This window comes from Macaca mulatta, chromosome 16 (genome assembly GCF_049350105.2).
Source record: "Macaca mulatta isolate MMU2019108-1 chromosome 16, T2T-MMU8v2.0, whole genome shotgun sequence".
In the NCBI taxonomy this organism is placed as follows: Eukaryota; Metazoa; Chordata; class Mammalia; order Primates; family Cercopithecidae; genus Macaca; species Macaca mulatta.
The window spans coordinates 9,360,228-9,385,912 of NC_133421.1; the positions used below are offsets into that span (position 1 = coordinate 9,360,228).

At 46.3% G+C, this 25,685-nt stretch overlaps 3 protein-coding genes across 8 annotated transcripts in view; 2 read left to right on the forward strand and 1 right to left on the reverse strand.

Annotated features, from left to right (window-relative positions):
• The first annotated feature begins 44 nt into the window (after positions 1 to 44).
• On the forward strand, positions 45 to 1,189 carry TMEM88 (transmembrane protein 88). 2 transcript variants are annotated; one of them, XM_015118497.3, is made up of 2 exons: positions 45 to 361; positions 848 to 1,189. In XM_015118497.3, the coding sequence occupies exons 1-2, from the start codon at positions 152 to 154 to the stop codon at positions 1,085 to 1,087; spliced, it is 450 nt and encodes a 149-aa protein (XP_014973983.1). In that variant the 5' UTR covers positions 45 to 151; the 3' UTR covers positions 1,088 to 1,189.
• A 573-nt stretch (positions 1,190 to 1,762) lies between these two features.
• The window catches only part of NAA38 (N-alpha-acetyltransferase 38, NatC auxiliary subunit), a 30,625-nt gene continuing 6,702 nt past the window's right edge, over positions 1,763 to 25,685 (reverse strand). The window contains exons 3-5 of one of the 3 annotated variants that reach the window (XM_077970313.1): positions 11,874 to 11,941; positions 2,093 to 2,276; positions 1,763 to 1,921 (exon numbers count right to left, since the gene is read on the reverse strand). In XM_077970313.1, the coding sequence (XP_077826439.1) occupies positions 1,809 to 1,921; positions 2,093 to 2,276; positions 11,874 to 11,927 (351 nt within the window). In that variant the 5' untranslated portion in view covers positions 11,928 to 11,941 and the 3' untranslated portion in view covers positions 1,763 to 1,808. Of the gene's footprint in view, positions 1,927 to 2,067; positions 2,277 to 2,461; positions 2,639 to 11,873; positions 11,942 to 25,685 lie in introns of those variants that run through there. The other 2 variants (XM_028835982.2, XM_077970312.1) reach the window with 2 other exon arrangements.
• On the forward strand, positions 3,059 to 7,386 carry CYB5D1 (cytochrome b5 domain containing 1). Of its 3 annotated transcripts, none has more exon segments than NM_001194493.2 (4): positions 3,059 to 3,370; positions 3,526 to 3,602; positions 3,729 to 3,947; positions 4,504 to 7,386. In NM_001194493.2, coding segments are annotated over 4 exon segments (687 nt in total). In that variant the 5' UTR covers positions 3,059 to 3,210; the 3' UTR covers positions 4,735 to 7,386.

Consider the following 25,685-nt stretch of genomic DNA (forward strand, 5'->3'; position numbering starts at 1 on the left):
CCAGGGCTCTGGTCCGCTCCTCGGGATGGGGGGTGCCTAATCCTAGAGCCGCATTCCAGGATAAGGGGGGTGGGGAGAGGCTGGGCCGGGGGAGGGGCAGGAAAGAGGGCTATAAGGGCAGCAGCCCAGGCGGGCGGAATCCAGGCGGGCCATGGCGGATGTCCCCGGGGCACAGCGAGCGGTTCCCGGTGGCGGCCCAGAGCCCCGGGACCCCCTGGACTGTTGGGCCTGCGCTGTGCTTGTAACAGCCCAGAATCTGCTGGTGGCTGCCTTCAATCTTCTCCTGCTGGCGCTGGTGCTGGGGACCATCTTGCTACCCGCTGTCACCATGCTGGGCTTCGGCTTCCTCTGCCATTCTCAGGTGAGCGTGCGTCCCCGGGTGTGCGTGTGAGTGTGGGTGTTGGTGTGTGGTGATGCTGGCGGTGGGGTCTATGGGCCACAACTTCAACCCGCCTGGGCTGTTTCCACCCCGTGCACAGTATGGCTCGGTCGGCTTGGGCCTGACGCCTCTTCTCCCACAGTTCCTGCGCTCCCAGGCACCCCCTTGCACCGCGCACCTGCGGGACCCCGGTTTCACGGCCCTTCTGGTCACCGGATTCCTGCTCCTCGTGCCGCTGCTCGTGCTTGCTCTGGCCAGCTACCGCCGCCTCTGCCTGCGCCTCCGCCTAGCCGATTGCCTGGTGCCCTACAGCCGAGCCCTTTATCGGCGTCGGCGCGCGCCGCATCCGCGGCAAACCCGGGCCTCACCAGGGTCCCAGGCCGTTCCTACATCAGGAAAGGTCTGGGTCTAATGACCCTCGAGTCAAGAACAACCCTGACGGCTGCCCTCCTTCTTACTCGGCCCAAGGACTTGAAGCCCGGCATCTTCCGACCTGCCCTGCCCCCACCCCTGCCTGAGCGGAGTCCTAGCATCCCCTTGGGAGCAGCAGCGTCAGTGGACCCAATGCTGAGGAAAGCCCCCACATCCCGGAAAACCCACTTTCCTTTCACTACCCACATCTCAATCCTGAACATCTGGGCTGGAACCTGCACACCTTCCCCTCAGCCCCGTCGTGAATGGGACAACAATCTCGTGCCCTCCTTTTAAGGTGCAGCTCCTCCAGTATTTCCGGGGCTGGGGGGCGGGGCTGGAGGGGAAGGAGTGTCCACGCATCAATAAAGATTTAACGAACTCAACGTGCTCTGCAAACACAGGAGTGGCACAAGTACTATCACCCCTGCCCTGTGCCGAGGAACAGGAAACATGTGCCAGGGCCACAAATGAGCAGAGAGGAGCATCCTTCAGCCCCCTGGCCTTATCGCTTTTGTCCGTTCTTCCTGGCCAGAACTCAGAGATCTGTCCCTGACCCCAGGCACCTCCCCATCAATAGAGTGGAGGGGGCCCAGCCTCGGCCGCCTGCCCCTGCTCCCCTTGGGGACCTGAGCCCGTTCTCTGACCCCAGCTTAAAGGAACTCGGTGTTGCCAGGCCGGGGTGGGAAACAATGGGCCTTCCGGAGCAGGATGACACCCCCTCCCGCCACAATTCTGGAGCAGCAGCGTGGGAGGGAAGATGCAGGGGCCCACCCTGGGGCCTGTTGGTGCATCATTCAGCCCTGTCCCCCATCTCTACCCCTGAACTTGAGAGAACCTTTGGCACCCCTGGACATCCCGGTTGGTAGAGGAGGGTTGAGGGTGCTCCCGACTTCAGATGAGTCCTTTCCTCTAGGGGTGGGGTGTCCTATCCCTGTACTGGCATCCCAGCTACACACAGACACAGGTCCATTCGGTCGTAAGTTTAATGAAGTCTGAAAGGTATGCGCCACCGTGGTCAGAGATATGGAGGCCCGGTCAGACTCTCCCTCTGCACCTCAATGGAAACGATGTGGTGTCCGGGTACCATGGCCAAGCCCAGCACACGGGGCTCCCCGGCAGAGAAGGAATCTGGAAAGAAGGATCAGAGGATCAGGGAAGCAGGCCGGCATCAGTACCGCCCCTCTGAGCCACAAAAACGAGCCCCAGAAAACAAGGGCTGCAGCCAGGCCCTGAAGGGGAAATGCCTTGCGTAAGGTTCCGCCACATTTCCAGGCGGGTGTGCATTCCCCAGGCACTGACCCGACGGCTTGAGGAACTCCTGCGCCGAGCCCAGGATGACATTGCAGTCACGGTCAGTGCAGAGGAAGCAGCCCACCAGTGTCCGTCCATCTGTCATGCGAATGCGCATAGTTTTGTTGAGCAGCGCCTCTAGCTGCTGCCGGGCGCGCGCAGCCGCCGAGTCCTCGCGCTCTCCGTCCGAATCCTGCGCGGGGTGGAACAAGCGCTCAGACCGCGCAGTCCCGGCTGCCCGCCCGCGGAACCACAGCTCCCGGCAGCCCGCGGGGCGCTCACACAACGCCCAGAGGCTGCCGGGAGCTGCAGTTCCCCCACCCCCTCCATCTTGCTGCTCGACTGCCCCTCAATCCCAGAACCAGAGCCCGTGCTAACCCCGGCGCTGGAGCTGCTCTGACGCCGACTGCAACAGCCATTCTCTTCTCGTAGCAGCATGGTCGGTCCAGCTCCGGCCATTTGCCCGGAGGCCTCCTCTGGGCCTTTCAACTTCCTAAGCACCTTTCAGGTTGGGTGGTCCGAGATCTCGCGAGCGCTCCCGACCGCTTTCCTTTCGCGAGATCACCTCTCCTCCACCTCCTAGTCTCCTCGGCAACGGCAGAGATCTCGCGAGCTTCTCCTACTTCTAGCGCTGTGGCTCACTGAAGCGTACCACGCCGGATGTCTTACGATATCGCGAGACCTTTACCTCTACTTTCTTACACATCCTTTAGAAACTCTGGAATTTAGCGAGAATACACTCTCATACTGCCTCCTCCCTTGTTTTTCTGTCTCAGAGAGATAGTCTGTCATAAATATCCCATGTAGCCCAGGCCGCTAAATTAAAACGGAGCGTATTCGTTTTCTGCCCACCCCCAACTCCTGAAAGCGGCGCAACTCAATTACTTGATCCTTATATGCCCCGTGTGGGACTCATACTACATTTCCCGTGAACACGTGCGGTCCAAGCCTCACCTCCTGATATTTATCTCAGTGGACGGTGGCCGGAAAAGGACAATGGTTTCCATGTCAGCGGATAAACGCTCTCCCCTCGGCTCCCGGACGCGACGGAGGTCGTAGTAGTAGTGAGTGCGTGCTGAGGAGCAAAGGAGTAACCAAGAGAGCCAGTGACTGACAGAGCAAGAGCCATGCCGCGCCGGGGCCTGGTGGCTGGGCCAGATTTGGAGTATTTTCAGCGTCGCTATTTCACGCCGGCGGAGGTGGCCCAACATAACAGGCCCGAAGACCTCTGGGTATCTTACTTGGGACGCGTGTACGACCTAACGTCATTGGCACAGGAATACAAGGGTAAGGGTCACACGTTGGGCCGGGGCCGGAGTGTGTGTGTGTGTGTGTGTGTGTGTGTGTGTGTGTGTGTGTATGTGTGTGTGTGTGTGCGGGCGCGCGCGCGCGTCTGCCTGGTTCTTGAAGGGCTGGCATTGACCGTGGCTGCTCTTTTCAAGGGAACCTGCTGCTGAAACCTATAGTGGAAGTTGCAGGCCAGGACATCAGCCACTGGTTTGATCCAAAGACCAAAGACGTGAGTTATGCTGAAATCTGGGGTTGTGGGTAGAGGCAATGGAGAGCGGGGATGGGAAGGAAAAGCGGAGGCTAGCCAGAGCATAATGACTGCTCTGATCCCCTCGCCCCAAACCCTCCTTTAAAGATCCGCAAGCACATAGATCCGCTGACCGGCTGCCTGAGGTACTGCACCCCGCGGGGTCGCTTTGTGCACGTTCCGCCTCAGCTGCCCTGTTCGGACTGGGCCAACGATTTTGGGAAGCCCTGGTGGCAGGGGTCGTATTATGAGGTGGGGCGGCTGTCTGCCAAGACCCGGAGCATCCGCATCATTAACACACTCACGTCGCAGGAGCACACACTGGAGGTGAGAACTGGTGACAAGGAGCAGGTTAGAGGGAATGGGGAATCCCAGCAAATCTCCAGGCCGATCTGCAGGGCAACATTTTTTTCCATAACCAGTGGGAGTGTATTTTCTGCCCTTTACATTGAGGCAACTGAGGAAAGCACAGCACCTAGGTCCCCAGGGTTGGTAATTCTAGGAGTGTCTGGGTCACACGGGGACAAGAGACTCCTTTATAAGCCTGGGAACAGCAGTTTATGCATCTTAGTGATGGTGGTCCTTCAAAACTCTTACACGCTGTTTTGGACAGCAATTGAACTTTCTTTTTAATCTACTCTATTGCATGGATATAGTGAGGGGACAGTTGACCCTTTATGGCCATCTGGTAGTTAGAAGTGGCTGCCATTAAGAGCTGTAGGTCTTTTGGGCCTGTTCATTGCATGCTGGAGTTTCAGCTTTTTTTCTGGGGCCGTAGATTACCTGAAGCTGCTATCTGCCAAGGGAGGCACTTTGATCCTAGTGTGTATATGTGTATACTCCATCCAGAATTCTGGGGGTGGGGTGCTTCTGTGTTCTCCAGGTGGGGGTTCTGGAGTCCATATGGGAAATCCTACACCGCTATCTCCCCTATAATGCACATGCTGCCAGCTACACGTGGAAATATGAAGGGAAGAACCTGAACATGGATTTTACCCTGGAAGAGAATGGGATCCGGGATGAGGAGGAAGAATTTGACTATCTCAATATGGACGGTACACTTCACACACCTGCAATACTTCTGTACTTCAATGATGATCTCACAGAGTTGTAGGAAAGGAGACGTACACTCATGTACACTCAAGACATATTTCGAGTTTGGCTTTTTCTGTGCCTTGACGAAAAGTGGTGGGGCGGAGGGGTGCCTGGGCCTAGATCTCCATTCCTCTCTAGCAGCTAGCCTGTGCCCTTCTGAAGTGTAAAGGTCCTATTCCCTGCCTTCATTACAATTTGCTCTGAGAAAATCAGTGAATTAATCTTTAGGAATGATACAAGAAGATCAAGTATCTTGGTTTAGGGAGATGTAGAAGAGGATAGTCAGAGTTCAGGCAGAACTGTTTGATAGTTAAGAGAGAGTAATTCTACAGGGGTGAGGGATGGAAGGACTTTTTTGGCAATGATGGAAATGAGATGTCTGCAGGAAGATGGGAATTACAAAGACAGGAATAGGAAATGTTTATCATTGACCACACAAAGCTGGCTTATCTTACTTGTAGAATAGTATTTGGCAGCTGAAACCCAAGGGAAAGAAAGGAAGTGAGTCATTATAGGCAATTCAGGCTAGATATTATGCTGGGTACTTCATATACCCTCTCCCCCCACCCCCCACAAAGAGAAGGGGTCTTGCTCTGTCACCCAGTCTGGAGTGCAGTGGCAAAATCATGGCTCACTGCAGCCTGGAGCTCTTGGGCACAAGTGATCCTCCCACTTCTGCCTTGAGTAGTTGGGACTTTGGGTGCACGCCACAATGCCTAATTTTTTAATTTTCTATAGACACAGAGTCTCACTGTGTTGCCCAGGCTGGTTTCAAACTCCTGGGCTCAAGTGATCCTCTTGCCTCAGCCTCCCAAATAGCCTCTTCAAGACAACTACCCTATAAGGTGGATTACTATTTTACAGATAAGTCCTTTGAAACTTTGAAAAGTTTAATAGCTCAAAGGCACACTAGGTAGTACCACTAGAGCCAGAATGCAAATTCAAGTCTACCCAACTCCAAAGTCCATGTTCTCTCAATATAAAGGGACCATCTCCATGTCTAATCTCATGTTAACATTTGTAACCACTGTTCTCAGAGCAAGTATTTGGGATGTGGCTTTTTCCTAGGCTCCTTGCACAATAGGAAACTGTGGTCCTATTGTACAGTTAGCAGTTATTGTCTCTGGGAGTTTGCAGAGTTCTCCTGTGGCGAAGAGGAGGCAAGGAAGGCTAAGTGTCAGGTAAGCAATAGCTATTGGGGCTACTTCCTTGTTAATCCCATACCCCAAATTTCTTTCCTGACCTTTTTGGGGCAAAGAGGTGGGTATTTACTAACTTGAGGGAAAACTAGAGTGGGGAAAAGGCCAGCAAATTAGTGACATTTTGGTGAGGGAGAAAAAGGAGGCAGTTTGCCACTTGGAGAAGATGAGGAAGACAGGGTTGCAAGATGGTGACTCCAAAAGAGAGAACTTGACAGGGGTAATGTAAAGAGAGATGTTAAGTCAGTCAGAAAACTCTCCTGGTGACCAAAAGAGAACCACTATTGGGGGCAGCGGCTAGATTTGGTCTCCTTTAACTTAAGGAGGGGAGATTTGAGAATGACAGGCAGGTGAACTTCCTGGCAGCAGCAAGCGAAACACAAATCAGGAGGAGTTCAGTGTGCCTTCTGGCAGGGGCATCAGGGCCCAGCGCAGGAGAAGGTGACCCCTGTGAGATACCGTTGGGCTGTATAGGTGTTCTGAGGGGCTATGAGAGGCATGAACAGGAAACATTACTGTTGGCTTCAGCAGTTATCTGAATTTACTGTGAGGTGGAGGATTTAAATCTAATCCCATGGAATGCAGGAGTCCGTGAATTATCTAAATCAGTCATTTTGATCTTTAATCAACTCTGCAATTACGTGTACCTTGTTTGCTCAATTAAACCCTGAACTATTTAAGAATGAAGGCTATGCTGTTCCTCTAGTGCAAGTCTCAGGGCCTGTCCTGTGCCTACGGGATGTCTTCATTCTGCCAAAATCTGTCCCTCTTCCAGAGACTCCTACTTCAATGCCTCTTGCCGGAAACACATCCTTTTCCTCACACATCCAGTCACTCATCAAGTGTAATCTGTCTCCTAAATATCTCTGGAACCTATCTTCTTTTCTCCAAGTTACCATCACCTCTTGTCTAAACTGCTATGGAAACTTCCTAACCTGTTCTCCCATTTCCACTTCTGCCTTCCATGCTGCAGTAAGAGTCAGCTATGAAAAACAAACCTAAACATCGAACTTTCCTTAGCTTCTTCAGTGGCTTCCACCTGCTTTTGGGATAACGTCCTAAATTCAAAGACCTTGTATAAATCAGGCTCATCTCGCAACACTCCTCTTTGTTCTCTACGGCCCAGACACTGGCTTTCAGTTCATTACATGTCTTGCAAGCTGCGGAGCCCTCACACACTGTCCTCTCTGCCTGCAACACGCTTCCTTTCACTTTCTGCCTAGCTGATCCTAAATGTTCCTTCCTCAGTTCTTTTCTTATTTCTTGGTGGGTCAAGACTTCTGATAAATCGGTTAGCACCATGCATTTTCCAGAGTTTTTGTTACAATTGTAAAATTATGGCTGTAATAGGCTGGCTGTACTGCTAGATTGTAAGCTCATGAGGGCAGAGATCTTGTTCACATCTCGCTCACTGCTATATTCTCATTGCTGAGCACACAGTTGCTGCTCAATAAATTTTGAATGAACTCAAATGTTAAGTGAACTCATCTGTCTATAACTAGTGGGGGGATGCTGTGTCCTAGTAGGCAAGGAAGGACGGAGGAATAGGATGTCTGGTTCCTGTGCTACAGTCTCTATCCACAGGATTCCCTTTCCCTGCTTCCCCTAGACCCCCAAACCAAAAGTTATTCCATAGAGTATCTCTGGCCAGGTGCAGTGGCTCATGCCTGTAATCCCAGAACTTTGGGAGGCCGAGGTATGAGGATCACTTGAGGTCAGGAGTTCAAGACCAGCCTGGCCAACCTGGCAAAAGCCTGTTTCTACTAAAAATCCAAAAAATTAGCCAGGCGTGGTGGCGTGCACCTGTAATCCCAGCTACTTGGGAGGCTGAGGCAGGAGAATCGCTTGAACCTGGGAGACAGAGGTTGCGGTGAGCTGAGATAGCGCCATTGCACTCCAGCTTGGGCAACAAGAATGAAACTCCATCTCAAAAAAAAAAAGAGGGTCTCACTAGATTTTTTGGGGCCAATTCATCTGTCATTTCCCCATATGGCCACCAGGTGGCTGTAATTACTTACAGAGTCAGGGAGACAAGCCTGGAGGGAAAACTCTTCCAAAGTTAGGATGGAAAGGTGGCCCTTTCCATTTATAAGGGGACATTTATAAGGGGGAGGGAAGGACAGGAAAACAAGGAAAAACCACACGGCCACCGTTCCATTAACATTAGGTTTATGCCCGCTTTTTTTTTTTTTCTCACAAGCACATGGCAGGAAAGGAGGGCAGTTAGGAATTCATGGGATAGAACAAAAAGGGGGTCCTGATTACAGGTATGGGAGTGTACAGGGCAAGGTATGGAGCTGACAAAGGGATAAAGACATCAAAATTTTTTAAAATAATGTAATGCATTCATTTATTAATACTTAAAAAAAATATTTCCAGTAGGCACTGCTTTGTTCTCTAAATAGCCAAGTGGATATCTACATGAGGATTATGTAAATAATGCTTTAGCCTAAAACCTAGAGAGCAAACAGAACATGAATGCAGGGTCCAAGTCCCCTTGTGGTAGTCTCTTTTGCCTTGGAGGGTGGTGGGTGGAGGGTGGAGTGCTGAAGGGAAGGCTGCCATCCCCAGTGAATCACAGAGCTTCAAAGGACTCAACTGGCAAGATTTCCCACAGGTGAGGTCCCTACATGCACATATTACTGGGGGTCATAAAGAGGCATATGTTCCTTGGAGGAAGCTTGCCTGCTCACTGGGATAAAACATGCACACATGAAAAGGTAAATGAACATAGTACATGATAAAGGACTAAGTTATGGTATAGAAAAGTTTCTACCCTTACGGCAAGTCACAGGTGGATTACTAACCTGGCTGTCCTGAAACTGTTTCTAAATACTCTGTGTGTGTGTGTGTCTGTGGATGTGTATTATTTTTGGAAAACGGTGCTATAATTTCCATCAGATTCTCCAAATAGCCCAACCCCCTACTCCTACTCCTGAAATAGCATGCACACACACACATACACAACAATAATTGAAAAAGCCTCAAAAGTCAAATATCAAAAGTGACAATACAGTGTGGTCCCAATATTCTGGCACCTGTCTCAATGGTCTGCCTCAACCTGTGGCAGAACCATGGCAACCCATGGCAGAAATTCCTAAAGCTTTAACCTTTGGGGCTAAATTTATGACGAGTCTCAGGTGTTTTACTACTGTACCAAATGTTAATCTGGCTGTACCTTGGAGCTGAGTAAAGGGATCTATCATTTGGTCTTGATACTATAACATCCAATCATACATCAGGATAAGGTTAATGCATCTAGCCCCACAGCTAAGTTTAGGGAGACCACGTGGCTGGGCTGCTGTTGGGAGAACAGCCACTTGATGATGGGCCAGTAGAGCACACGGTTTAGCTGGAAGAAAGCACACAGAATTTGAAACCTGACTGATCTTTATCCTGGAAGCCAAAGATTAAGGATTCAAAATATAAATAGATATGCACCCCAAGTACTAGGTATTCTAGGCATACAGGAAGCACTAAAAAGAAAAAAACAAAAAGCTGGTGAATGAATAAGTGAAGCGAATCCATCAAAGTGGCGATGGGGGTAAAGGCTTAAGTGCAGTGGTGTGATCACAGCTCACTGTAACCTCAAACTCCTGAGCTCAGGCAATGCTCCTGCCTCCAAGTAGCACCACCATACCTGGCTCATCTTTTATTTTGGGTAGAGACAGGGTCTTCCTATGTTGCCCACACCGGTCTCAAACTCCTGGCCTCAAGCAGTCCTCCTGCCTAGGCCTCCCAAAGTGTTGGGATTATAAGCACGAGCCACCGTGCCTGGCCAATATTTTAAATAATTTTGTACCTAGACTGGGTGTGGCAGCTCACACCTGTAATCCCAGCACTTTGGGAGGCAGAAGGATCACTTGAGGCCAGGAGTTCAAGATAAGCCTGGCCAACACAGTGAAACCCTGTCTTTACTAAAAATACAAAAATTAACCAGGTGTGGTGGCAAATGCCTATAATCCCAGCTACTCAGGAGGCTGACGCAGAACTGCTTCAACCCAGGAGGCAGAAACTGCAGTGAGCCAAGATCAAGCCACTGCACTCCAGCCTGGGCAACAAAGTGAGACTCCATCTGAAAAAAAAAAATTGTGTGCATGAAGCAAAGTTTGTGTTAACTACTTGTGTGTAGAATGTTCTACTTGTGGTGTCGTGTAGGCATCTAAAAGTTTCAGATTTAGGAGGATTTTGGGTGTTAGATTAGGGATGCTCAACCTGTACATACACATGCCTATATATAAATATATTATGAATAGAGTGAAAGTACTATAAAGACACAGAATCACATGAGAATGACAGCTGAATGATCAGAGGCATATCTGAGGAGATGCTCACATGACTCATCTGTATTACCTGTAGAGCTGCATTTACCAACATTAATCCTCCCAACAAACTTAAGGCATAGGTACTATTTTCATTTATACTGAAAAACAACACTGAAGCAGAGAGAGGTTAAGTAACTTGCCAAAAGTCATACAACTAATAAGTACTAAGGTAGTCATAGCCCATCCAACTAACATACCGCCTCCCTGCATGTCAAACATAGGATGCTATTCTAGTTACCCACCACTGCTGTATTTTGTCAGTGAATCTGCAAGATGGGTAGGGCTCAGCAGGGATGGCTCACTTCTATTCCAAAAGGTGTGAACTGGGGTGGACTGTTGGGAGCTGAGGATCCACTTTCAAGATGGCTCACTCACATAGTTCTCAGTGCTGACTATCAGTTTTTCTCCACATGAGCCTCTACACGGGGCAGTCTGGGCTTCCTCACAGCATCCCAAGAGAACCAAGAGGAAGCCGAATCATATGACCTAGCCTCAATTCCAAGGGGAGGGAACTACTCCCACCTCTCAGCGGGAAGAGTCTCAGAATTACACTGTAAGAAGAACACGTGGGATGTGAGACATTAATGTGGCCATATTTAGAAAGTACAACCCACCAGAGATGCACTGGAGGTAAAAGGGGTTATCCAGCCCAGTCTAGGGAGGAGTGGAGGGGTGGTCTTTGAAGGGTTGTGTGTAGGGGAGATAGGGCATTGATACTTGAGCTGAGCCTTTCTTAAAAGCCTAGGTTGGAATCTTGGCCCTATCTTGTATTCAATTCATTAAAATGATACTGAGCATCTGTCAGGCAGTCCTGGAAACTGTGGATACAAAAATTAATGACACAGTTTCTGCCCTCTGGGAGCTTAGAGTTTAGTGGGAGATTCACAGGAAGTTTGTGAGTCTCTTAACTTGTCATCCTGCTTCCTTATTTACACATTTGCCACAGAGAACTTTTTTTTTTTTTTTTTTTTGAGACGGAGTCTCGCTCTGCCGCCCAGGCTGGAGTGCAGTGGCCGGATCTCAGCCCACTGCAAGCTCCGCCTCCCGGGTTCACGCCATTCTCCTGCCTCAGCCTCCCGAGTAGTTGGGACTACAGGCACCCGCCACCGCGCCCGGCTAGTTTTTTGTATTTTTTAGTAGAGACGGGGTTTCACCGTGTTAGCCAGGATGGTCTCGATCTCCTGACCTCGTGATCCGCCCATCTCGGCCTCCCAAAGTGCTGGGATTACAGGCTTGAGCCACCGCGCCTGGCCTTTTTTTTTTTTTTTTTTGAGATGGAGTCTCACTCTGTCACCCAGGCTGGAGTGCAGTGGTGTGATCTCAGCTCACTGCAAGCTCCGCCTCCCGGGTTGACGCCATTCCCCTGCCTCAGCCTCCCGAGTAGCTGGGACGACAGGTGCCCGCCACCACGCCCAGCTAATTTTTTTTTTTTTTTAGTAGAGACGGGGTTTCACCATGTTAGCCAGGATGGTCTTGATCTCCTGACCTCGTGATCCGCCCGCCTCGGCTTCCCAAAGTGCTGGGATTACAGGCGCGAGCCACCACACCTGGCCGCCATGGGGAACTTTTAAAATTCCCATGTTAAGTCTTCAAAGGCAACCTACTTCTCTTAAGATGAACTTAGAAACCCTTACCATGGTCCAGAAGGTAAGATTTGGCTCTTCCAGGCTCTTCTTTGTCTCCCACATTGGCCTTTCAGTTTCTGAAATGCCCCCCAAGCTTTGTGTCAGAGCCTTCCTACATGCTGTTCCTCTGCGTGGAACACTCCACCCACCGCTCTTCAGCTGGCCACCTGACTCCTTAAAGTTGCTTAAATGACACCTTCTCTGATACCTCCAATTATGTCAAGTCCTTTAACATGCCCTCCCCAGGGTGCTCTGAAATGTCATAATTATAATTAAAATATTTAGGGTAATTCACTGTTTAATGTCCATTTTCTTTCCTTCTTAGACTGTAAGCACCATGGGGGCAAGGGCCACATCTCTTATTTGTGAAATACCCAGCACCTAGCCGAGTGCCCAGCCCAGAGCAGTCACTCAATAAATACAGAATGAACAAATATTTGGTGAATGCTACAAAAGAGCTAAGTATGAAACACACATCAGGAGCACCTAACCCAGTCCAGGGGGGACCAAGCCTTCTGGGGAAGTATCATCTTAAGCTAAGATTTGAAGGACAAGGAGGAGTCAGTCAAGTGGGGAGGAAGAGGACAAGGGATAGGTGGAAGAGAGAATGCTTCCTGCACAGGATAAGAAGAAATGCAAACGTAGCTTGGAAAGTGTGGAGAGCTCAGAGGCAGAAGGAACCACTGCATGGTAAAGCTAAGAGGAAAATGGGAGGCAGGGGGAGGGAAGCCAATGACAGATGCTGAGTCAGGCCAAATCATAGAAGGCTTTGTAAACCAGGATAAGTTTTTTTTTTAAATTGAGACATAATTCACATATCGTAATATTCACCCTTTTATAGTGTACAATTCCAAGTTAAGTGTTTTATGTTTTGTTTTGTTTTGTTTTTGAGATGGTGTCTTGCTCTTGTTGCCCAGGCTGGAGTATAATGGCATGATCTTGGCTCACTGCAACCTTCGCCTCCCGGGTTCAAGCAATTCTCCTGCCTCAGCCTCCTGAGTAGCTGGGATTACAGGTGTGCGCCACTACACCTGGCTAATTTTTGTATTTTTAGTAGAGACGGGGTTTCACCATGTTGGCCAGGCTAGCCTTGAACTCCTGACCTCATGATCCGCCCGTCTGGGCCTCCCACAGTGCTGGGATTACAGGTGTGAGCCACTGCACCTGGCCCAGAGTTAAGGGTTTTATAGAGAGAATCACATGATCAGATTTGCATTTTCAAAAGGTGACTTGACTACAATATCAAGAGAGAAGGAAATGAGGGAAAGTGGAGACAGAGAGACTGGCGCTAATGCAGTAGTCCAGGTGAGATCCAAAGGCAGCCACAACTAGGTTAGTGGCAGTGGAGATCAGAGAGGAACTGAAGTTAAGAGAGAATAGGAGGACTTGATCATTTGGGTAGGGGTCTAAGGCAAAGGGAGGAGTCAAGGATGACACCTGTGTCTGGCCTGGATAACTGGGAGGATGGTGAAAGGAACTGCTGGAAGAGGACTTTGGGAAGGAAAGTGATGAATTTTTAGTTAGCTGTATGAGGTAACTCAGGGGCATGCAGTCACATGTCCAGATCTTATTGGATATATAGGACTGGATCCTGAAAGACAGCTCTGGGCTAGAGTTATAGGTGCGGGAATTATTGACAGATAGCAGCTGTAGCTAGTCAAGGATCAGATCCCCTTAAGGGTGAAGTGTAATCTACGTGGAGGTTTCGGGAGGAGGAAAGGACACTGGAAAGGAAGAGCTAGAGGCATGAAAGAGGCCAAGGGGGAAATGTTGCCACAGAAGCCAAAGAGAGAGCATAGAAGAGGGGAGCGGTCAACAGCATAAAGTGCTCCATGGAGATCACGTAAGATGAAGACCTGAGCGACCATGGATTCTGCAAATAGGTCACGGTGGCTTTGTTAGAGAAGCCAGGCTGCAGTTGGACAAGGTATGCATGGGATATTCTTAGAAGAAATCCAAACGCAGAAAGGAGGAGTGTTCTGGCTTTATAACCATGCACAGAATATTAAAATACCTTCCTTTGGATTCCGTTTCTTCAACCATAAAATACAGACAATAGGAAGTAAGGTGACAGTAGGGCAACAGGCAAGATCCAGGACATGGTCACCCTAAAAAGATGCTACCTTATAGTGTTGTTGAGAAGATTAAATAAGGAATGGGAACCTGCCCAGCACTATAAAGAGTCCTTGGAAAAGACACTCAGAAAGCCTTAGTTTTCTTTCCCACTCCTTGTGCTAGCCATTCTTTATTTAGTAATGAATCCTCCCCTCAGGATTTTAAGATTTGGCATTTTTCAGCATCCAGGTAACATCTGACATGATTAGAAAATTACAGACTGTATCTGTGACTAACATTCAGTTTCCAACCTAACAATAGTATTTATTCCTCCATTAGGAGAAGTTTTTGAGTCAAGTAAAATATGGTTTGTTTCATATCATGCCAGAATTGAGCTTCTTTACACAGTGATGAAAGCAAGGGAATGGGGCCAATTACTGGGAGAAGAGTAACTAAAGTCAGTCCTTTGCTCCTAAAGGAGTTTAAGGTGCTTAAGCTCATAACTCAGGTTGTGAATCTTCTCACCTTGCAATCATCTTAAGTGAATCTCTGAAGAGAGAAGTGGCTAACAGTAAACTTGATGGTTTAGAGTAACAGCTACCAATTATCGAGTACCTTATTACAGCCAGTGCTTTATGTAAGTTAGCTCACGTAACCCTCACCACAACCCTTTGAGATAGGCATTAATACAGATGTTTTACAGATGAAGGAGCTGAGACTTGAGGGATAAACAGCTTGCCCAGGGCCATAGTTATTAAGTGGCAGAGCTTGGATTCCAGGTGTTACCTTTCTGACACCAAAGTTCAAACTCTTCCTCTAATGAAGTGAGTGGATAACTTTATTATTGACTCTGGGATACATTTTAGGAGTTCTACAGTTTTGGAATATAGAATAATTTGATTTTAATGTACTAATTATATCTCATTCAGTCTGAAATAAAAATGATTCTCAGTCGAGTACAGTGGCTGATGCCTATAATCCCAGCACTTTGGGAGGCTGAGATGGGTGGATCACTTCATGTCAGGAGTTCGCACCAGCCTGGCCAACATGGTGAAACCCCATCTCTACTAAAAATACAAAAATTAGCCGGGCTTGGTGGTGAGCTCCTGTAATCCCAGCTACTTGGAAGGCTAAGGCAGGAGAATCACTTGAACCCAGGAGGCAGAGGTTGCAGTGAGCCAAGATCACACCACTGCACTCCAGCCTGGGCGACAGAGCAAGACTCCGTCTCAAAAAAAAAAAAAAAAAAAAAAAGATTTCCTTTACAGACTGGAGTGCTAGATGGCAAAAGGGCCCAAGAGCAAGTGAAGGACCGGGTAAGAGGAAGCCAGTGTGGGTTAGCATTTCCCATGACAAATTTATAACCTAAAGGATAGTTAATCAGCTGGGAAAAGTGTGCAATTCTGCCAGAACAACTGGGGCTTGAAAATAGATGAAAAGCAAGATACTTCTAGCTGGCCAGCCAACAGAAAACTATTAAGAAATTGTTAAAAAGCAATGTCAAATGGGAAAAAGTTTGGTTTTTGCCATTTTGTATAGGACTATTCAGTTTCTATCACAGTGGTCAATCGAAAAAGATCTACAGTTGGGCATGGTGGCCCCTGTGCTTGTAGCCCCAGCTACTCCAGAAGCTGAGGTGGGAGGCTCGCTTGAGCCTGGGAGGCAGTTGCTGCAGTGAGCTGAGATCATGCCACTGCACTCCAGCCTGGGTGACAGAGCAAGACTCTGTCTCAAAAATTAAAAAAAATAAAATATATTTTAAAAAGCAGATCTAAAAAACTTGCAGAAGGCAAAGACAACAATTACAACAATTTTGGGCTTACATCTTCCTCCTTCTGATTAAGATGATATCCCTTACTCAGTGAGAGCAAGGAAAAGGATTTAGCTAAAAGGCAGCAATAGAAGGATGAGCAGACCAGATAAAATCTTTTAATCAATTAAAAAACAAACAAAAAATATTTTAATTGAAAAGATATATTGCAGTATTTGGGTTTTTTATTAGGTACTGGAGGTACAGAGAACTATTCCATAGCTCAGAAGTTGAGTTACTTCTATTTTAAAATTTATTTATTTTGGCCAGGCATGGTGGCTCACACTTGTAATGCTAGCACTCTGGGTGGCCGAGGTGGGCAGATCACCTGACGTCAGGAGTTCAAGACCAGCCTAGCCAACATGGTGAAACCTCGTCTCTACTAAAAAAAATACACAAAAATTAGCCTGGTGCAGAGGTGCATGCCTGTAATCCCAGCTACTTGGGAGGCTGAGGCAGGAGAATTGCTTGAACCCGGGAGGTGGAGGTTTTGGGGAGCCAAGATCATGTCACTACATTCCAGCTTGGGGGCAACAGAGCAAGACTCCATCTCAAAAAAAAAAAAAAATGTAGAAACGGTGTCTCACTATGTTGCTCAGGCTGATCTTGAACTCCTGGGCGCAAGTGATCCATCCACCCCAGCTTCCCAAAGTGTGGAGATTACAGGTGTGAACCACCCTACCCAGCCAGAAATTATTTCTAAAAAGATGCCACACCATCATATTGCGCTAAGCACATCTAGAAACAAATTCATTATGCCCTCCTAAAGCCAGCTTCTTTCTCAAGTGCTATTAACAATGTCTAATTCTTGAGCCATCACACCTTCCAGTTTTCTTTTTTCAGGTCTACTATGGTCCACAAGTTTAGGTATAAATGCCCACCTCAACAGCTCTGACCTTAAGCAAGATATTTCACCTCCCTTTGTCTGTTTTCTCATCTGTAAAATGGGTATTACGATAGTTTCTACTTTATAAGGTTATTGAAAGGAGTGAGTTAGTACATATTAAGTACATCTTAGATAGTTCCTGGACACAGAGTAAAACTCAATAAAAGTCAGCAATCATCATCCTATTGTTCATCTTTTGTACATATACTTTACTACTTTTGTTTTTTTCTATTGGTCTTTTTCTTTTTTTTTTTTTTTTTTTTTTTTTTGAGACGGAGTCTCGCTCTGTCGCCCAAGCTGGAGTGCAGTGGCCGGATCTCAGCTCACTGCAAGCTCCGCCGCCCGAGTTTACGCCATTCTCCTGCCTCAGCCTCCCGAGTAGCTGGGACTACAGGCGCCCGCCACCTCGCCCGGCTAGTTTTTTGTATTTTTTAGTAGAGACGGGGTTTCACCGTGTTAGCCAGGATGGTCTCGATCTCCTGACCTCGTGATCCGCCCGTCTCGGCCTCCCAAAGTGCTGGGATTACAGGCTTGAGCCACCGCGCCCGGCCTGGTCTTTTTCTTATTGTTGATTTCTGTGACATCTTTATTTCATCAAGAATACAAACACTAGCTCGCTATCTTCCTTTCTATTTCCTTACTCCTGCTATTATACAATATTGGAGTAATCCTGGAGCCAGTACCCCACCCTAGCAGCTTCTTGATTACAGAAGAAACAGGAATTAGATCTCTGGTGGGCCTGTTCTAAAACGTTCTTTTTTCTTTTCTTCTTCTTTTTTTTTTCTTTGAGGTGGAGTCACTCTGTCACCCAGGCTGGAGTACAGTGGCGCAATCTTGGCTCAATGAAACCTCCGCTTCCCGAGTTCAAGAGATTCTCTTGCCTCAGCTTTCCGAGTAGCTAGGATTACAGGCATGCGCCATGATGCCCGGCTATTTTTTGTATTTTTAGTAGAGACGGGGTTTCACCATGTTGGCCAGGCTGGTCTTGAACTCCTGACCTCAAGTGATCCACCCACCTCAGCTTCCCAAAGTGTTGGGATGAGAGGCGTAAGCCACCAAGCCTGTCCTTACAATGTTCTTGTCACTCTGGAAACCCAGTCTGTAGTTCTTCTTTGGCCCTTCCAAAGCCCTAGTTTCCTGGATAAAGTATCTTTCTGAGCTAGTTTCTATTATGTCTGAGCTCTATTAGAGCACACAGTATTTACTGAATAAAATGATCTGTCATAAATGACACAAATGTTTTCCTAGCTAGTCTTTTAACTTTATGATGTTTTCTTACATAGTAAAATTTAGTTTCATTGAGTTAAATGTATCCACGTTTTCCTTTATGGTTGATGCTGCTTGTATGCTGAAGCCTTTTTCATCCCCAAGATCAGGAAAATATTCTTCCACACTTTTTCTATCTCATTCTAGTTCTCTAAAAAATTTTTTGGTCTTGCTGAATTGAGCAGAATTACATTTTTGTTTTGTTTTGTTTTTTTGAGACGGAGTCTTGCTCTCTTGCCCAGGCTGGAGTACAGTGGCACAATCTCGGCTCACTGCAACCTCCGCGTTCAAGTGATTCTCCTGCCTTAGCCTCCTGAGTAGCTTGGACTTCAGGTGCCCGCCACCACGCCCGGCTAATTTTTGTATTTTTAATACAGATGGGGTTTCACCATGTTGGTCAGGCTGGTCTTGAACCTCTGACCTTATGATCAGCCCACCTCGTCCTCCCAGAGTGCTGGGATTACAGGCCTGAGCCACTGTGCCTGGCCAATTTTTGTTTTTAATGTCACAATTTAATCCATCTGAAAACTAGTTTAGTAAATGGTAAGGATCCACCTTTTATATTTTCACAAATAGTTTTCCATTTATCGATTATGCATCATTATTTATCAATAATCCTTTGCCCCACTGATTTAAAGTATCACCTTCGCCATATATTAAACACTTGAAGCAGTCAACAGATATTTATTTACAGGGTGCCTAATGTGCGCCTGGTGCTAGACTGATATGACAGTGGAGAAGGGTGACAGAGCCCCTCCTCTCTGGAGCCTAATGAGAAAGATAAAGGATAATATGTTAGCACATAGGAGGGGCGCCTATTATAAGCTTGGAGAGTCAGGGGAGTTTAGTGCATGCCTGCTTACTGTGTGTCAGACACAGTACTAAAGATCTTAAAAGTATAATTCCATTGACTTGGTAATACTAGGGCTTCACAAAAAGACATATATTGCCATTTTAGTTGAAGAAACAAACTCTGAGTAGTGGAAGCAGCATATGAACCCAGCCCTGTCTCCCAAGCCCAAGTTCTTAAGTACCATGGCTGACCACTAATCCATACAGCACTGCCTCTTTGAAGGGGGACTGATGAGGAGGAGCCAGAGAGGCAAAGGAAAAACCAGGAATGCAAAACTACAGAAGTCAAGCAAATTATTTTTCAAAAAGGGGGTGGTCAAGTGAAGAACTAAGAACATCCTCTGATTTTTAGCAACCAGGAGGTTGTTGGTAATTTGGTGAAAGCAGCTGTAGTGGGGGCAGAGGGCTGGAAAACGAGTAGGCAAGTAGACACTGAGGGCAGTTAATTCTTTCAAGAGGCTTGGCTGTGAATGGACACAGTGTGGTAAGGTGGCAGCTAAAGGGGTCCAGAGTATTTCTTTCAAAGATAAGGAGATTTGAGCACATTTTAATGTGGTTGGGAAAGAGCAAGTGGAATGGGAAACAAAGGACTGAGTTAGAGGATCGCTGGTAACCACTGTCCCTGAGAAGGTGGCAGGGGTGAGACCAAGAGCCCAAGTATAGGGATTAGCTTCAGACAGGACAAGAGGAAAGGATAAAAGGACAAATATGGACAGAGTTAAACATGTAGTTGAGTGTTGGAATTTCAAGGGAGTTCTCATATGATAATCCAGCTCCTGGAAGTAGATAAGATTTTCTATCTATTATGATATTAAAATGAACATATGTATCCTGTTCTTTAAAATGAACTAGTATAAGGAGAAGGTTTTGAGGAAGTCACTGTGGAGAACTAATCTGACTAGGAAAAAGGATGAGCAGAAACACTGGTCTGAATGGTCATGGTGTTTTCTTCAGCAGCCCTTTGCATCGTGGGTGTAAACAAGCAACCAAAGTGATACCAGGCCAGGGGTTTGCAGGAAGGAAAATAAGAAGAGGGCACCAAGACAGTGGCAGGAGCGTGGTTAAAATGATAGACCATGGAATTTAAGCTGGACAGGAAAAGAGGTGAAGATGGTATAGCTGATTAGGAGAAAATGAGGAGTTAAGGGACTATAGTGTCTCATGGTGGGTCCAGGAATAGAGTAGAAGTAAATGAGGGGGCTGGAAGGATAGAAAGTTGTGGCCCAAGCTGGGGGTTTGAATTTAATATTTCAAAAGGAAGTCCAGAGATGGGGTCAGAAGTGGGATAGCTAGACAGGTCTCTGGAAATAAGGGGATCAAAGGACCAAAAAGTCTGGGTGATGAATAGATCATTCATGTCGATCCTAAGGTCACCGAAGATGATGGCAGGACTAAGTCAGGTGTCAGTCTTCAATGAATGAAGGAAATGTCAGGAGGTGAGCAGAAAACAGTGAGGAAGAGAAGGTAAGGAACACACAGCAAGACTGCTGCAGCCTTAAAGAAACAGGGGCTTCTTACACAAGATGAGGGAATCTGGAGGCAACAGTAGAGATACAGAATTAGCCAGGCGCAGTGGCTCACGTCTGTAATCCCAGCACTTTGGGAGGCCAAGGTGGATGGATCACTTGAGGTCAGAAGTTCGAGACCAGCCTGGCCAACATGGTGAAACCCCATCTCTACTAAAAATACAAAAATTAGCTGGGTGTGGTGGCGGGCACCTGTAATCCTAGCTACCTAGCAGGCTGAGGCAGGAGAATCACTTGAACTGGGAGGTGGAGGTTGGTGAACCAAGATTGTGCCACTGTATTCCAGCCTGGGCAATAAGAGCAAAACTCTGTCTCAAAAAACAAAAACAAAAACAAAAATAAAAATTAAAAAAGGGTGGGTGTGGTGGCTCACACCTGCAATCCCAACACTTCGGAAGGCCACTGGTGGGAGAATCGCTTGAGGCCAAGAGTTTAAGACCAGTTTGAACAACACAGCGAGATTCCATCTCTATAAAACATTTTAGGCCGGGCGCGGTGGCTCAAGCCTGTAATCCCAGCACTTTGGGAGGCCGAGACGGGCGGATCACGAGGTCGGGATATCGAGACCATCCTGGCTAACACAGTGAAACCCCGTCTCTACTAAAAAATACAAAAAACTAGCCGGGCGAGGTGGCGGGCGCCTGTAGTCCCAGCTACTTGGGAGGCTGAGGCAGGAGAATGGCGTAAACCCGGGAGGCGGAGCTTGCAGTGAGCTGAGATCTGGCCACTGCACTCCAGCCTGGGCGATAGAGCAAGACTCCGTCTCAAAAAAAAAAAACAAAAAAACAAAAAAAACACATTTTAAAACTATCCAGTTGTGGTAGTGTGTGCCTGTAGTCCAGCTACTGGTGAGGCTGAGGCAGGAGGAAAGCTTGAGCCTAGGAGTTGGAGGCTGCAGTGAGCTATGATCACACCACTGCACTCCAGCCTGGGTGACAAAGCAAGACCCTGTCACTAAAATGAAACAAAACAAAAAACCCTCTGTAAGCAATATTTTAATGGTTTCTCACAATCTTTCATTGATGTCTAACTTCCTCACTAAAACTGGCTTTAAAGGTGACCAAATGACAAGTACAATACTTTTCTTGGTTTGTACTGTTTTTTTAGAGACAAGGTCTCACTGTGTTGCCCAGGCTGCAGTGCAGTGGTATAATCATAGCTCACTGCAGGCTCCAGCTCCTGGGCTGAGCTCTCCTTCTGCCTCAGTTTCCTGAGTAGGTAGGACTACAGGCACGAGCCACCATGCCTGGCTAATTTTTAAACTTTTTTTGTAGAGATAGTCTTGCTATGTTGTTCAGGCTGGTCTTAAACTCCTGGCCTCAGGGATCCTCCTCTTTTGGCCTCCCAGAGCGCACTGGGATTACAGGTGTGAGTCACTGTATTGGCTGGTTTGTATTAAAAAAAATTCAGATAGAATTCATATACCTTATTCACCATTTTAAAGTGAATTCAGGGGTTTTTAGGATATTCACAAAGCTATGCAACTATCACCATTATCCAGAATTCCAGACATTTCCATCACCCCAAAAAGAAACCCATATCCATTAGCAGTCCCTCCCATTCTTCCCGCCCCTGAAACCTGCGTAACCACTGATCTACCAGTTGCCTATTCTAGACATTTCATATAAATGGCATCAAATAATATGTGGCCTTTTATGTCTAACTTCTCTTACTTAGCATAATGTTTTCAAAGTTCATCCATCTTGTAGCATGTATCAGTACTCCATTCCTTTTTATGGCTGAATAATATTCCACTGCATGGATATACTGTATTTATCCGTTCGTCAGTTGCTGGGTATTTTTGTTTACACTTTTTGGCTATTATGAATAATGCTTCTATGAAGATTCATGTACAACTTTATGTGTGGACATATGATTCAATTATCTTGGGTGTACACTTAGTATTGACATTGCTAGGTCATATGGTAGCTCTGTATTTAACTTTTTGAGAAACTGTCAGTTTGTACTCTTCTTGATGAAGCATCTAGTATCAATGATCGCATCTAGTACATGAAGCATCTAGTATCAATGATCGCGCCTTCCTTCTGAAGCTGTCTTCTTACTCTACCATATCAACACTACCTGGTATACTTACCACTTGAACAACTTGTTTTTCTTTGGCTTCTCCTCTCCCCATTCCATCCTTCAAAGTTCCCCCAAGGTTCAGACCTCTACTCTTCACTTGATATACAAAAATTCTTACCCTTTAAAGAGGTACCAACTCCTACTATACCCTATCATGAACTTAACACTCCAGCCATATGAGGTCTACATACTACCTGCTAAATTCTTTCTTATCACACCTAAACTGCCTTTTTTCTTCCTCTGTGCTACACAAATCTCAGTTATTTGTGAGCTAACCTCAAATGCAACTACATATGAAAGTTATTTACTTGTTTCCCTGCTTCCAACCAAGAAAGAGCTTTCTTCTCTGAATGCTGATTTTACAGCCCATAACCATCATCACAATCATATATTGCTACTTAGGTTTTCATGTCTGTTTTATGCCTTATCTCAAAAAATGTCCCTCCTCCCTTCACCTAGTCAATCTCTTGGTCACTAAAAAATTTTCTTTTTTTTTTTTTTTTTTTTGAGACGGAGTCTCGCTCTGTCGCCCAGCCCAGGCTGGAGTGCAGTGGCGCAATCTTGGCTCACTGCAAGCTCCGCCTCCCGGGTTCACGCCATTCTCCTGCCTCAGCCTCCCGAGTAGCTGGGACTACAGGCGCCCACAACCGCGCCTGGCTAATTTTTTGTATTTTTAGTAGAGACGGGGTTTCACCGTGGTCTCGATCTCCTGACCTTGTGATCCGCCCGCCTCGGCCTCCCAAAGTGCTGGGATTACAGGCGTGAGCCACCGCGCCCGGCCTAAAAATTTTCAAATTGCTTTATAAGATGTACAATGAAAAAATAATTTCCCCTTCCCAATGGCAACTACTGTAGTTTCCTGTATATTCTTCCAGGAATATTCTATGGATATTCACATATTTTTTCTTTCATAAATGTTACCATGTTATATATGCTCTTCTGTACCTTCCCTTTTTCCCTCTCATATTTTAATTATTCTTTAAAGTGGAACCTCACTAATGTTTTAAAAACCCTAACTACATTACATCTACTGATTGTACTTTGCTTACACATTTTCACTTCAAAGAACCAGAGATTCATTAGGAATTATTTCTTTAGAGAAGGCATACTACTTTTTATCCCACTTGGCTCCAGTTGCTAATGTAATCAATGAAGCTACTTAATTTTGTTTACATAAATAATAAATACTTTCTCATTGTAAAAATTCAGAATTATCCATGAAGCAAACAATCCCCCTTGACTATTTTTTCCAGAAAGTAACCAATGTTACCAGTTTGGTATGTATAATTCCAGCATTTTTAAAGGCATTTAAATCCAAATAAATATATCAGTAAAAATATTATTTTTTAATTTCTTTAAACATAAACTAAATGATGTCATAACATATGCTTTGTTTTACAATTTGCTTGTTTCCATTCAACAATATATTAACCATGTCTCTACATATAGAAGTAACTCATTTTTCTTTTTCTTTTCTTTTTAATGGCCTGCGACACAGCCCCAGGAGATCCTGACAACATGTGCCCCAGTAACTCCTTTTTCTTAATTGCTGTGTAGTTTGTTTAGCTATTCCTCACTATTGGAGATTTAGGGTGTTTCCAGTTTTTTGCTGTTACAAACAATGTTGTAATGAACGGCTCTGTAATGTCACCCTATGCAAAAGTATGGTGACTGTTTCTCTATAATAAATGTTAAGAAGTGGAACTCTGTGTCAGAAAACACTAAGTTTATAAGTATAATATATACTATTAAATTGGCCTTGCTAGTTCTGCGGTATAGTTGTTATAGTTAATAACAGTAATATATGTGACCATCAGTTTCACATATTAGTGTCCTTTAAAACTCTAGGACATCTCATTGACTTAGAACTCATGTAGTATATAGTAGAAGAACACTAGATTGGAAACTGAAAGATAAAAGTTCAAGCCCTGGTTCTGTCTCTAACTACTAACTTGATCTTAGGTAATCCTTTCAATATCTAGGCCCCAGTTTCTATACCTATAAAATTAGATTAAAGTGATATTTTCTAAAATATGTACCTATATTAGTAGCATGCAAGATGCTTTTACTTTTATTGATTTTTATTTTAATAATTATCGCATTTTAAATTAGGAAGAAAAACATAATGACAGTATCAAATGAAAGATTTATGGATTTTTTTTTTTTTTTTTTTTTTGAGACGGAGTCTCGCTCTGTCACCCAGGCTGTAGTGCAGTGGCCGGATCTCAGCTCACTGCAAGCTCCGCCTCCCGGGTTCACGCCATTCTCCTGCCTCAGCCTCCCGAGTAGCTGGGACTACAGGCGCCTGCCACCTCGCCCGGCTAAGTTTTTTTGTATTTTTAGTAGAGACGGGGTTTCACTGTGTTAGCCAGGATGGTCTCGATCTCCTGACCTCGTGATCCACCCGTCTCGGCCTCCCAAAGTGCTGGGATTACAGGCTTGAGCCACCGCGCCCGGCCCCTGTATATTATTTCTAGTAATATAAAAAATTTACTTTTTTTTTTTTGAGAGGGAGTCTCGCTCTTTCGCCCAGGCTGGAGTACAGTGGCACGATCTGGGCTCACTGCAAGCTCCGCCTCCCAGGTGCACGCCATTCTCCTGCCTCACCCTCCTGAGTAGCTGGGATTACAGGTACCCGCCACCACACCTGGCTAATTTTTTTTTTGTATTTTTTAGTTGAGATGGGTTTCACCGTGTTAGCCAGGATAGTCTCGATCTCCCGACCTCGTGATCCGCCTGCTTTGGCTTCCCAAAGTGCTGGGATTACAGGCGTTTGAGCCACTGTGCCCGGCCAAAATTTAACTTTTAAAGAACACTCATTTAAGTTAAAGAAAGGTGAGTGATTTAAAGAAAAATAGTATGCATATAATGGTATGGCTGATATATTAATATGGCAAATCATGATTGCGATATATGAAGGACTGAAGTTTCCTCCTTGATGAAATCAAGAACAGGTTAGATTAAAGCAGTAGATCCTAGACTTTTAGATTTTAATGATCAATAAAATGTAAAAAAAAAAAAAGGAAGTTAGTAATCAACATGGGGTTGCTGACTTTTCATTGTGCTGAGTAAGGACATTAAGAACAACAAAGCTCATAATCCCGGCACTGCAGGAGGCCGAGGCAGGTGGATCACTTGAGATCAGGAGCTCGAGACCAGCCTGGCCAACATGGTAAAACCCTGCCTCTGCTAAAATTCCAAAAAATTAGCCGGGCGTGGTGGCAGGTGCCTGTAATCCCAGCTACTTGGGAGGCTGAGGCAGGAGAATGGCTGGCACCCAGGAGGTGCATGTTGCAGTGAGCCGAGATTGTGCCATTGCACTCCAGTCTGGGCAACAAGGG

Coding starts and splice junctions, on each gene's coding strand:
- CYB5D1 (XM_077969499.1), top strand. CDS start 3,211: ATGCCGCGCCGGGGCCTGGTGGCTGGGCCAGATTTGGAGTATTTTCAG. Junction 3,371..3,525: donor ATTGGCACAGGAATACAAGG/GTAAGGGTCACA, acceptor GCTCTTTTCAAG/GGAACCTGCTGCTGAAACCT. Junction 3,603..3,728: donor TTGATCCAAAGACCAAAGAC/GTGAGTTATGCT, acceptor CCTCCTTTAAAG/ATCCGCAAGCACATAGATCC.
- TMEM88 (XM_015118497.3), top strand. CDS start 152: ATGGCGGATGTCCCCGGGGCACAGCGAGCGGTTCCCGGTGGCGGCCCA. Junction 362..847: donor GCTTCCTCTGCCATTCTCAG/GTGAGCGTGCGT, acceptor ACTCGGCCCAAG/GACTTGAAGCCCGGCATCTT.